The 14,062-nt window shown below is 43.0% G+C and overlaps 1 protein-coding gene across 2 annotated transcripts; it reads right to left on the bottom strand.

Annotated features, from left to right (window-relative positions):
• Window positions 1-204: 204 nt before the first annotated feature.
• cyb561 (cytochrome b561) lies at window positions 205-10,391 on the bottom strand. Of its 2 annotated transcripts, XM_076753678.1 has the most exons (6): window positions 10,112-10,391; window positions 8,123-8,330; window positions 3,957-4,055; window positions 3,768-3,871; window positions 3,503-3,660; window positions 205-3,039 (listed from the first exon to the last, which is right to left on the bottom strand). In XM_076753678.1, the coding sequence occupies exons 2-6, from the start codon at window positions 8,325-8,327 to the stop codon at window positions 2,847-2,849; spliced, it is 759 nt and encodes a 252-aa protein (XP_076609793.1). In that variant the 5' UTR covers window positions 8,328-8,330; window positions 10,112-10,391; the 3' UTR covers window positions 205-2,846. The 2 variants fall into 2 exon arrangements, with proteins under 2 accessions (XP_076609793.1, XP_076609794.1); XM_076753679.1 differs by lacking the exons at window positions 8,123-8,330; window positions 10,112-10,391 and adding an exon at window positions 4,699-4,919.
• Window positions 10,392-14,062: the final 3,671 nt, after the last annotated feature.

Consider the following 14,062-nt stretch of genomic DNA (forward strand, 5'->3'; position numbering starts at 1 on the left):
ACTCTTGCCTGCAAACCTGCAAAAGAAATTGCTAAAAATTGTGATACAGTACCTGAGTGGTGTCATCTGGCTCTTTAGCTGCTAGATGTGCCGGTGCTCCGCTCGATCTGCTGTAACTGCTTTTAAATAAACAGCCACCCAAACCTGATGCGGCTTTATGACATCAGAAGTTTACGTCATGTGAAAAACACAACTGGACAAACTGCCGTTTCACACATTTTTGTTTATTTCAGGTTGTCCCAGTGGGGTTAAGACCTCCCTTTGAAAGATGATACTGTCAAACACAAACAACATAAGTGACAGCTTTGTGTTAGGCACTGGTGCTGAGTCCTGGAGCCAAATATATATACATAGCTACATGTTTTTAATTTGGTTGAACATTCAAAGATATGAATTTAAGAGCTATAGGTAAAAATGCATCAAGTAACCATCAGTAACACTGATAACACATCTGGATACATACTGAACAGATATTTTCTTCAAGACACTGCATTTAAAGGGAAATTTGACCACATTTAACGTGGATGTCTCTTAGTGTTGATGGTAAATGTAGTCAGTTGAAGCAATAAAATCCTTAGCGCCGACTACGCTGACAGGAAAGCTGAGTTCTCCTGCCAGCAGGGCATATATGTCCCAGGATGCACTGCGTGTATGCTTCTGATGCCCACGTTGCCATGGTGCTGAGTGGTTTCTTTTTCATGTAGCTCTTTCATTATCCTCAGAGCATGTTTATCCAGGACATCTACAGCAGCAACACACACTAACACACACACATAAGCTCGGATGCCGGTACAGGCCTGTGGGGTTTACTTCTCTTATTATGAAATCATGTTGATTGTGATCGTTATGTGCTTACTGCTAGTTGTACAACAAGCTGCCCCTGGGGGATAGTAAAGATACCTTGACTTTGACTGTGAGCTAGTTTGCAGTACAACAAAAGTGAACAAAGAAGTTTTGTTTTTGAGCGGCTACGCGCCCTCTGGCTGCCCAGAGGCAGAGAACTGACAAAGCCGGTAGCTCTTCTAACACCAGCTGCTTCACTGTGCAAACATCAAATGATGCATCTGCGGTGGGAAGAAAGGATTTTTACAGCAGGAGAAGTCAGTCTTTGCTCGGTCAATACAACACACATTGAGGAATTTATTGCTTCAGTTGACTAAATTTATCAACACTAACTGGACATCCACATATAAAGTGGAGAATTTTCCCTTTAAATACAGACGACTTACCAACGGAGTGCAATTTGTTTCTGCATTGTTTAAAGGACAAACTGCACTGACTGGGCTTCTTGCCACTTGGATCTGGGACAGGTACAGATCCTGTGGGACATCAGATAAAAGGAAAGGCTTAGTTTGAATGCAATTAATAGTGTTGTGACCTACAAAAGTAGTGTGACGTAAATAATTTGCACAAAAGCTAAACCCTCCACGAGACCTTTTCTTCTGACTTTTAAAAGTTTAGTTTAATAAAGACTGATTGGTCTTGGATGATCACTTGGCACAAGTCTCGTTGCAGCTTTACATATTGATGTGCAGAGGAATGAATTGTGCAAACATCACAGCTTTTAGCCACTTGAAAAACTTTCTGGAATTTTAAGTTACGTTTCAATTGATCTACTTTTACTTATCCTCAGTGATCAGACCAAAATTGAGAAAATCAAGATGGCAGACATGGGTGGTTCCAAATGGATTGCGTAGGTCAAGGAGAAGGTCAAATGCGAGCATAATGTTTTGCATCAGTTTGACTTTTGGTGTGTAACAAAGCCAAACTGTACTATCTGAGTCCTTCAGCAGTCAGGATACCGAGCCCATTCACATTTCCCTAAATGATCCAGCTGCCCAGTGTGCACTCAGGAAACGACTTAGTTCAACCGAAAAAAGAACGTTTGTGCCAAAGATGCTCAAGATACATAGTAAAAAAAATAACATACAGAACAGCAGAAAATATTGAAATACGTTGAAATACAGATGCAGACTGCTAAATTTGACACACCTTGTTTTTCACAAGCTTAGTGATCCAAATACTCAAAGTCCTGGATTAAAACCGTTAAACTCATAAACTGTCATGCACGTCCCGACACGATCACTCTACAAAGTGATCTGACTATAAAACATTCAGTTGGATAACAGATTCATTGGCATCAGAAGGTAGCAACTCATTTCATGACAGCATTTTGCCAATCCAGGTTTCCCAAGTCAGAATCAGTCTTGCAAACAGAAGCAAATATTTGTTTCACATTCACATGCAGTGGGTTGTAGTGGGATGTAGAATTCTGCTACTTGACCTGGTGGCTCTAACAAAGTCTCAGTAAGGTCTCAGTTTTGGCAAAAACAGTCAGGTTAAGTCGGGTCTGGTGTTAAAGATACAGTTATGGACCGGGCCTGGGTCTCAGGTTTAGGCTTGAGCAGAACTCTAGTGGAAGGCCATAGACCTGTAAATGTGGTTAGTCCACGACAGTGTTTCTGAGCTGTAGATACACGTAAACTACATTCGTACTTCTGCATTAAGGGGTTACACTGTACACTATACATTGGGACTGTAGCAGCGACAGAGATACCATGCGGAGACAACAAGAACTGTGATTGGTCAGCTTGAGCTGCTTGCGTTCCTGCTTGAAGCTGTATGACAGGTGTGATACTATTTTCCTTCTACTGCAATGAGCATTTGCAAGACTTCTTCTGTTAATGATCCACATAAAGCAGAAATAAATAAGTTTGGGAGAAAGTCATATATCAAATAGGTTAGCTTGGTAACACTCTATTCTGAACACAGCCATTCGTAACTAGTAGCACAGCTAGTCTGTTGATAGGACACTGTGTCCAGACGGGTCACATGTCCTGCTGAGGTCAGGGTGTGGTGGGTGACCTCCCTTCAGTCAGGGTCTTAAAGTGGACAGACAGAGACTCTTCCTCTGGGTTTGGCGGACGTCTGTACTCCTCCTTGGTGATCAAGTAGCCCAGCAGCACCCCAAAACACACCAGCACGATCCCCAAGGTGTTGGCCAGTACCCCCTCTGGAGGAAACTGGGAGTAGGTTGACCTGGGCCCAGAGAGAGAGATAGAGAAAGACATTAATCAGAATGACACCTGAATTTGCTGGGTGTGAAAACCCCTTCAGGCATTTGATTGATTGGAGGGCTTACATACGAAGTGACAGTTCAGAGCCTAAACTTGAAGCTAAAATTCTGAATGCTTTTAAGAGATTATTCTTCAAATAACACCTCAAACGTTCTCATGTAGCACATTTACAGTATTGGCACCTGATACAGTTGGCGTAAACAAGCACACCTGAATTTTCTTTAGGAAATTTGTCTTTTCTAGTCGTCTTGGTGTGGTGGTAGAATTCCCAGAGATGCATATCTCAGAAAACTTGAGCAAATGAAACCAAAACTATCAGCACTGCTAGATACCGTTCAAGTAAGCGTAAGCGAGTGACTGTGTTGTTTTATGATAATAAGACAGCAGAGACAGACAGATGCAGACAGACAGGCAGACAGCCTTACATGATGCTGAACAGGAGTTTCTCTGTGATGCCTAGCAGGCAAGTCCCTATGGCCATAATCAGCAGAGCCAGACCGCAGAACACGTGGATGGGGAGATACAAGGCTCGTAACCTTGATGATGCAACAGGAAACAGGAAGAACAGCAAACCCATCACCCACTAGGAGAGTGGAGAGAGGTGACAAGTTAGTGTTACACTTTTAATGCACATTACTCTTATATTTTTATTCCTTCATGTGTTACTAGTGCACGCGTGTATGTGTGTACCTGTATGCAGAATAAGACTAAGGTACCCATGCCGCACCAGCCGTGCAGACTGTACATGTGTTGAATCTTTGCCGCATTGTGGTTGTCAAACACAGCTACAATACCTACACACACACACAACATAATTTAGGCATCTTTTTCTCCCGTCTCTCTCTCTCAGCTTCTCGAACATGCACATCTCTCTCTCACCTACGATGCTGGCGATCAGGGCGAGCAGGTGAATGATGCCGTGAAGCAGCTTTACGTTCCTTTTTGCCTCATTTCGAAATACTCTGTAGACCAGGATGGCTGGAGAGACAGAGACAAAGAGAGCGAGAGAGGTGGTTTTACAAGAACATTAAGTCACTTTCTCTTCGGAAAATGCAAACTCTCAGCAATGAGTTTACAAGACACACAGCATCGAATTCACAGTGTGAAGCGACACATCTTCATAGAAAAGGCTGTAACAACTAATCAAACAGGGAAAGCAAATCTCAAAACACCCAGGACAATGAATACATCAGTAACTGATAAAACTGGGAAACCAGGAATATCTTCATAACCTTACAGAGAATCAATGACTGTGAAGGAAAATGAAGAGAATATATCAAGTCATATTTCTAATGAAACCTTTCCAGTAAAAACTACAATGTTCAACAACTTCTGGCTCATATCTTCATGCACTGACAGTGAAGACAATTGTAATGGTTTCATTAGAGCTAAAGTTTGAACTCCACACAACTGCTAATGGAGTCCAGTTTAAACTCTTTCTCTTAGCCACTTGTGGCCACAGCTTCATACCATTCCCACAAAGCATTTGTCAGCGTGAAGTGCCATTTACAGAATGAGCATGAAGACCACAGTGTGTCCGATTCCAAAGACCAAAGCTGCTGATAAAGTGTGGATACAGACTGTAGAGAAAAAAGACTGGCTGTCAGATGTATTCACTTACCTGTGGACGTGGCCTGAAGCAACAAAAGCAGACTGGATGACAGTGAGTCTGCTCTGAGGTGTGTGTGTCCCCGGGCTGTTTCCATCTCTTCCTAACCCCCCTCATCAGTCCCCGTCTAATGTCCAGCTGACCTTTGCTTTTATGGCTCTAATGCAATCTAGCTCTGTAACAGACAGCTGTGAACCAGTTAAACTAATCTGATTACTCTCATTAGCAAAAGTACCCGGGGCTGCAGGCGCGAAACAGAGGAGGACAAACAGGGACATCTCACTTTGTCTTCATTTCAGGCAGGCAGGCAGCATGAACGCATCATGGAAAACTTGGAGAGCAACAGTTAGGAGGACAGGTGCCATCCAAACGTATGTGAAGGCAAAGGTGATGGCTGTTCAGAGAGGCCACAGTGGAAGGCAGGGTGCAAAGCCAGCAGCCATTATTAACAATGACTGTTAAATACACACGTTTGGACAGTCTCTCCGCAAAGGCGTTCATGGTGCTACACTCAGCTCTACACACAGAAGATGAAGGAAGTAGTTGTGTGTAGAATGATAAAAAAAAGGAACTTAAAGGGCTGATCACACCAGAAAGTGACACAGTGAATTTCAAGCACACATCTTCATGAAATATTACATTCTGAGGCCTGGTGACATAAAGGGTGCATCCCAAGTCTCCCTCACTGCTGTCCTTTCCTTGAGTCTTAGTCCCTCCCACTGAGGATTAATAGAGAGACACAAAGAAACCATGTGAGGAGAGAAGAAAGGAGGAAATGTGTTTTTGGAGAAATGAGACATCCTTTCCTCTGAAGCATCACAGCTGTAGAGACTTCTGATGACTTCGTGTCCATGCACTGTGCAAACACTAGTAATGGCACATAGTTGTCATTACCAGAGCAGCAGTGTCTTCTCTCTGCAGCCTGTCACCTGTTTCATAAACACCTGCACATTAAGAACAACCTGCACTCTGTATTCATAATGTGTACTGCTCAGAGGCACAGGAAGCATTTCTACTGGCAGAACACCTTTATATTATTTGTTTATTATCTGCATGTGTAATTACTGATATCCTGAATGTGGAATTATTATTTCATAAACCAGAATATGATTATGGGGTCTTTTGAATACTGGATATCATTAATTAGGGCCAAATGTTTCAGTTAAAATTGAAATTATGTCACACATACCAAACCTGACATGATGCAGCCTCACATGTGACTGGATGGAAGTGAAGATAAATGATGTAAAAAGCGTGACTTGCTGACTGCCAGACTCTCCGACTTTAACCATCTCCGTGAGAAAAGGTAATGGGGGAAATTACAGTTGAGGAAAAAGAAAAATCTTTCTCACCACAGAAAGTTGTCTGCTGTCTGATTTGTAACTGATGAAATTAAAGTTGTGACAAGTTCAACTGGATAGAGGAAACAAAAGGAACAAAGGCCACGTGTTTATGCTGCCGAGTGTGAAAACTCCAGGCATTTCTTCAGGCGTTAGGGGAGTTTCACAACTATGAACAGTCAACAAAAGGAACTGAACATATTTGCTACACGGTTTGCTGTGGACTCAGCTACACACACAGCCTGACAACCTTCAGCATGAAGTCACTGAGCTGCAAAGCAACAAACTTCCACAGTTCTGCTCAAGACTGACCGATCCAAACCTGGAAAACCAGCTGAGAGCAGCATCATCATCATCATCATCATCGTCCTCATCTCTGCCATCTGACATCAGACGCCTCAGAAGCAGTTCCAGTCAACACACATTTTAATGTGACATATGTTCAATAATCAAACATGGCCAAGGCCACTGTGACACCACTGTTGACCCTCCCAAGGGAGCCCCCTCCTCCCCCCTCACATATGCATAAGCTTTACTCAGGTGCTGCCCAGTCACAGCAGCGGTATAACACAGACGACCTACAGGGTCCAGTTTTGAAAAGGTCCTCATCCTTTTGCTCTGTGGCTGAGAAAGATGCTGCTGAGTTTGCTGACTGGCTCCTCTCTGTGCCGCTGGTTCCATTCCCTGCTGGGCCACTCTGTCAAAGCTTCACTGGACATGTCCCAAACACACACACAAGCTGACAATGATCCAAACCATTTCTCCTTCCCTCTGTATAAATCAGACCTGCAGGGTGGCGGGTGGCGCCTTGATGCGTGTCTGGCTAGTGTTAGCTTAATGCAAAGGGTCTGCAACACAGTGCTTTAGGCTAACACACACACACACGTGCATTGTCCTAACCGCAGACAAGCACCAACAGGCTGACTAAAACACAGCATCCACTTACGTCTGCTTCCAGTTTCACTCAATTTACAAAAGGCTATCTGAAAATGACGGCACGTAACCATGACTACAAAATGATGTAAGAGCAGACGGGCAGAGACAAGGGCTCAATTCCTGCAAGGACCTCTAACTGACACTGCAGAGGATTTTTAGACATCAAAGATTACAGCTCAAAAGTTTGGAGAATGACTTTGGAACAGAAGCTTTGGTGGATTTTATGGATATGGAGGAAACCGAGGATGTTCAAGATTTTGTTTTTTGAACATGTTTTGATTGTATACGCATTGAATGAAAAAGATGCTGGTGTGAATGTGGTGGTGTAACAGAGTTCTCAGGCAGATTTGCTTTAGTTCAGCCTGGTTTTACTGCAGGGTTTGCTTTGCATCAGCTGATTCCACAACAGACAGCAAATATGTATATGTAATATAGAAATATGCATGTAATGTTCCTTTACTTTATTTTTCATGTTGTGAAACTCACCAGATGCCTGAAGCAGTTTTCAAACCAAGCAGCATGTTCAGATGCCGTAACAGGCTCTTGTTCTTGTGGGAAAACGCTCAGTGTTTCCTCTTTCCAGTTGAACTTGTCACAGCTTTAATTTCACTTGAAACGGTCTCACATTTTGAGAGCAGAGGGCTGAGAAGCTCTGAGAGAACTTGCCTGCAGAACACTGTCTCTGTCAGAATGTGGTCTGTGGAAGCTGCTTGTTGAGCGTGCAAACTCCACTGAAGAGCGTTAACTTTACCCATGTGCGTTTGTCCTTGCAGCTCGTTCAGTTCAGTATGTTTGGGGCTCTAACGACTGTTGAGATTAGCCCTTTTCATCATTCATGTCTAAGTTTCTTTGCGGGGACACACTCACAAATGCGTTTGTCCATTTCTCTTGGAAAGCATGACACTCCGCATCTACAGATATCAACCGCTTTGTGTGCGTTGTGTTCAGGGACGGCTTGGAAGAACACGCTAGTCTTAGATTGTATGTTATTTGATACGTATAAACTGGTGTCAACAACTGACAACTGTTGGCCTCCGTAGGCTGAGGCACTCATCATGCAACTACACCATTTGTCCAGTGAAAATTTATCATAGGATGTGAAACTGCAGTTTCCTCCGAGAGCGACAGCGTGCACTGATCAGTGATCAGAGTGGACTCACCGTCACCTTGCAGGAAGACCAGCCCCAGTACCATGCACAGAGGGTGTACGTTAAACTCCCTCCTTGAGCCGTCCCAGGCGAAGCCCCCGGAATAGTGACCCATCCACACAGCGGTCAGCACCACCGAGGCCAGACCCAGAACCTGTGACGCTCCCACCAGCCACACAAACATCAAGCCGCGAGCACGTGGAACAGGGTTGTCCATGATCTGAGAATGACAGACAGAAAGATTACGGACTGCAACTGATGCCTTGAGCTGCACTCTTCCTTGAACTATAGGAAAATGAATTGAATTACAAAGCTGAGGTAGAGAAAGACAATTGCAGAGCACCACATGGTGAAGTAATCAGGTTTCTGTATGTGGTAACAGATTGTTTCCCTCCTTTGTAATTGACATTGAGTCATTGAAGCCTTAGTGTGGTACAAAAGGATATTTAACTGCAGAGAGGTCAGGGGTCACCTAACAGCTTAATCTGGTCATGCTAAAGTGTTCCATCGCACAAAGGGCCATGAATGTCTCAAGACTGGTTTTTCCTCATCCCCACAGCAAAGCCAATGAAGGCCATCAGCTTCCACTGCAGTGCCGTCAGCGACTCCTGTGCTGCTAAGAGCAACCAAATCTGGATTTCATACACAAACCCATGGGAAAAAATGGTTGTCATGATGATATCAAGTGACAAATCCGAGAACAGTGAGCCCTTGTATCAGCTGCAATTACATGGATGTCTCTTATATCAGATAACTGGCCAAAGCACCAACATGCACCACAGATCTTCCCTCCCAGACACTGACGAGGACTATTTTCATACACTATTGCCATACTACACCTCAAACTGAGTCCACTGTGCAGTTTCCTACAGTACGTCCATTTGCAGTGCGATGTGCACTTTCATTTTCCATTCATTCCTGTTCTTGTGATATTTGTAACACAGATACACTTCCATTCATATCTTGTATATGCAATCATATAGACAGACTTGTATATAGTTTTTTTTTTTTTTATCTTTGTATGAGAATGGCCCCTGACAGTGTAATTATATTACTAGATCACTGTAATTGATGCATTCACATGAAAGCAGTATTTTACTGTTGCAGTTGGTTGAGACAGGGTTAATTTGAGTTACTTAACTGTTGGGTTGTTTAATATCTAACTACAAATAATATTTTAGATTCCGATCTTGAGTTTTATATGTATGTAAAGTCTTCGTCCTAAAAGTAACTATAAATGTCAGGGAAATGCAGTGGGATAAAATTAAGGTATTTCCCTTTGAAATGAAGTAGTAACACAAGATGGGAATACTCGAGTCAAGTATAAGTACCTCACAACGGTAACAAAAAAAAAAAAAAACAACTTTGATTAGTAGATAAACGTCAAATGATTAAATTCAGAAAACTAAGAAAAGGCAGGGCTGCAGGTAAAGAAGCTCAGCTGGAGCAAATATTCTCAAAATAAACTCTTCAAAAAAAAAAAAAAAAAAAAAAGATACGGAACCCGCATCTGCTGCTTTTTTATCGTGTTTTCCATCAGCGGAAGAGTCATGCAACACAAACACGACGACGGGCTTCCATGCAGGAAGTGTCGCACGGAGCTGATCGGACTTCAGCAGAGCAGAAATCAAATGGCTTTCTGCCCGCTCGCCTCATGATCGCAGCTCCTGCACACAGCACCGCCCGCTCCAAGACACCTAAGTCAATTATCACCCCCGATCCAGACACATCAGAGAGCTGTTCCCACACAGACACACCGCCACGTCTACAATCATATCATAGAGAACCAGAGGAAATCAAAGGCTGCTGGCAGGCGTCAGGTCCCACAGGGAGCTGTCACCTGTTACCTGCCGCTGCTGGGGATCTGCACGGCTCCACACTGTGTTTCACTCTGTGGGTATCATTTCACTTCTGCTTTGGTAGTTATGATGACAGCGTTAAAAAAATGGCAGTTTCTAAATGGGAAAGGGGGTTAAAATAAGAAAGAGTTGAAACACTTACTGCGCTGCAGGATCCGCTCTGCTCTCCCAAGGAAGTCCTGGCGTGTATTTACAGACCCGCCTTCCTCCTCCCTGTGGCCATGCAGATAAGTGTGTGTGCGTGTGTTTTGGATACCCTCCTATAAGCTCAACCCATGTGACAGCAAGTCTGTGAGGAGGAAATAACTAACTGCAGTGTTACACCACCACATGCGCCGTTGTTATCATTATTAGCCCTCTATTACGCTCATGCATTATCACAGAAAACTTCTGTCTTGCAGTCCAACTCAGATATTTAATATATAAATAAATCTATTCGCGGACATTGAAGTGGACTTGTCACAATAACGTCACAGCAACATCACGAGAGAAGGGTGGGGGCTGGGCTGCGTGGACCGATGACTAACAGCTCCGGTGTAAAGGTTTGTTGCCTTGACAACACTGGAGTGGGGTGATGGAGGAGGTGGAGGCGAGGGAGGAGGGGGAGTGTATGCCAGGGAGTCGTAGCTGCTCATTAGAAGCAGACGAGGCAAATCAGAACAATTAGCCGCTGGATTAATGGACCCAACTCTAATTATTCAACACCTCTGGCATCGCAGCATCACTGCTACTATCATCACTAATATTATGACTAATACTGCTGCTCTTACCTCCGCTGATAGTAGGCCTGCTGTTAATGCTGATTATGAAACCCATTTGTTTCCAATCATTTATAGTTGATCTGAAAAGTGTTCTAGAGGTTTTGGTAACAAACCATACAGGAGCTGAACGAGATGATGTAATCAGTGGAATAGAACTCATCCAGTGTGTGCAGTGGCGGAAGAAGTACTCCAGATTGGTCACTCCGTTACAAGTAAAACACCCACACTGAAAATTTTACGCAAGTACAGTAAAGATCAGAAGTATTATTAGTGTTATCAGCAAGTATCACATCTGGAAGTCTTAGTATGATGCAGAGTGCGGAGAGCTTGCTGGCTGAGGCGCACACGCATCGCTCCACAACGTGAGAAAGCGTCCTCTCGCAGACGTTCAGCCGCTGTCAACATGATGAGTCTATGATAATAAGTTCCCTTTCACTTATGTATCCGCAGGACATGTGCGCTACTGCGCATTAGCAGTCGGTTGTGGACGCACAGTGCGTAATGTTACGCACGGGTTGTACAGCTGGTACATTATGTGATCTCACGGTAATCACCGCGTTGCATAGCTATTAGCTAGCGCACACATGTTTGAGTTTACTTAGTAAGAGCTGTAAGTCTTCAGACCTCATCCACGCTGGATAGTCCATGTGCGTCATGTTCGCTCGTTCATTGCAGGGAGCTCGCAGTTTCTGTCAGTGGCTGCTTGCCTTTTCTCGTTGTCCTGCACATTTTTACCCTCATGTGACTAATGCAACTTTTTAAAACAGACTAAGAGTGTAAACAAATGCTTCAACGCTTTCAAAACGCATTGTTTGTCAAATGACTGTGCACATTCTGCACACACCGACACGTGTTTCTGTCTCTCCTGACATGCAAGTGCTTCACCACGTGTACTTCAAAACCTATTGTGGAAACTGTTTTAAGTTCTTGTGCACAACACTTAGAATGAAACACTCGCCGGCGGTGAAATCCTTAGTTCTCAGGCTCCCTCCAGCTATACTCATACAAACATGCAGCAAGTAAAAACGAGAATTCAAGACGTAAAGACAGACAATAGTGCAGAAGTTAAAACAGAATAGGAATCAGAATGAAACATGATATGTGTATCAATTACAGTAGATCAAATACAATATTGTCGTACACCAGTGTTCAGTAATTGCAAAATGAATATATAGATGAATTTATCCTACATACAGTATAATGCAGTTGAGAAGGTGTATATTAAGTGAAGTTCAATATGTCAATATTATCCACATTAGAATAATGTTGATAGAGGCTCTTGCCGTGAATCTTTACATACTGTACATATTTGCCTCCTTGGAACAATTTTCCTCAGAGAGTGCGCCAACCATGCAGCATATTTCATCTGTGGACATCCTGTGTTATGTATGAACAATCTGAAGCTGCACAATAAGCAGCCACTAAAGCTATCAAATGAATTTAGTCAACAGTATGATATTTTCTTCTAAAATGTACTGAAATAGATGTAAATAAGCATAACATGGAAGTACTGAAAGTATATTGTAGCCACATACAGTAATAAATACATTTAGTCAAGTGATCTTTATAAAGGCAGTTGAGGTGATTGAGTTTCACTGTTACCATCAGTTAACCTCATGCATCCTCCCTTCCTCTCCTCTTGAGGGCGCTGCAGTCTTGGATAACTCGGAAGAGCAGCGGCTCAGTGGTGTTCACCCCTCAGTGGCTCAGAGCGCAGCACAGGACGATGCAGAATTCTAGATGAGCTTCCGTTCACCATCAGATGTTCACCTAAAGTCTGTGTGGGTAAAAATTGTTGTCACAGTCTTATTCGATGTCTGAAAACGTGTTGCTGCAGTGCGATCAGTGTGTGACTCTTAACTCAGAAGGTGGAAAGAGAACAGTTGTCAAGGCTACCTCCATTAATGTCAGTAACTGGTGGCTACAGCTGTGTGTGTGTGTGTGTGTGTGCTCTTTTTCTGTCTGACATTTCTGATTTCTCCTGTGACTCACAGGAGGCTGACTCACCACTGCTCCTTTTGCTGTGTGTGTGTGTGTGTGTGTGTGTGTGTGTGTGTGTGTGTGTGCATGCTACAAACTCACATGTTATTCGTTCATCTTTTCTCATCATTCTCCCTCACTCCCTCTGTCTTCATCTTTTATTGTCTTATAACTTTTAATGACACCAGTGGGCCCGTCGCTCTCATCTTCTCTCCGTGTGATAATGTAATGAAGTCTCTGGCCCTCCTTCAGCATGGCTGGACGCATTTTTACCTGTGTGGGTTTGAACCTGTGATGCTTCTATTAGTCTGAGATTTTATATCCACCCACTGGTGCAGCATTAGGTCACAATTAAAGAAACACTGATTTCATAATGGAACAGAAATTATATGTAATTTTGTGAATTTCCATCCTATCACCTGAAAGCAGTTGGTCTTTGGTGACTGTGGTGTGTTAATGTTATATATATTAGCTATATTGTGTATGTATGTGTGTGTGTGTGTGTGTGTGTGTGTGTGTGTGTGTGTGTGTGTGTGTGATTTCAAATTCCTTTGTGATTGGGGTTTTGCTTTCCTCAGAAACAAAATCTGGCGAACTTTTGGGAAATACACTTTTTGCTGTCTTGCTGAGAGTCAAATAAGAAGATTGATAGCAATTTGACATGTGGACAGTAAATAAGCCACAGCCAGCAGCAGGCTATCATAGCTCTGCATAAAGATGGGAAACAAGAGGAAAAAGCTAGCCTGGCTCGGTCTAAAGGGGACAAAAAACATCAACTAGCACTTCTGAAAGTCATGAATTAACACGTTACATGTTGTTGTTTAATCTGTACAAATTACCAAGGCTGATCTGTTTCCTGGTTGGTCGCAGTAATCCACAGGAGTTTTATTGCTCTCAACTGACCAAAAAATGCAGGTTTAATAATATTAACTTTAATTTTCCACATTTAATTGTCGTGTGATTCAGTATCTTTCAGTTTTATCTGTTGTGCTATCACCTTCAAAGCTTTATTTGGTGAATATGTCAGCAACAAGCTGCCTATTTACAGTTGACAAGGAGCAGCATTAGCATTCATTTGGAGTCAGGTTTCTGTCTACCTGATGAATGCACTGTGAGTGATATATTCACTCTCTTTTAGCTCTGTTTTTGGACTCCACCAGCTCCTGACAGAAATATCTGTCTCACAGCTAAACGCTCCTTTATGCTCACTTTGTCTGTCTGCCATTTGGTGCAAAAATACTCAGTAGAGCTGAAGGGAGCTGCAGAGTTGGTTTATTTTCTGCAGGTTTGTCACTGCAAACAAGCCCTTTCACCTATGCTACAAGTAGTCATGTAATCCACTATTGATATAA

The sequence above is a fragment of the Chaetodon auriga genome, chromosome 16 (genome assembly GCF_051107435.1).
Source record: "Chaetodon auriga isolate fChaAug3 chromosome 16, fChaAug3.hap1, whole genome shotgun sequence".
NCBI classification, from domain to species: Eukaryota; Metazoa; Chordata; class Actinopteri; order Chaetodontiformes; family Chaetodontidae; genus Chaetodon; species Chaetodon auriga.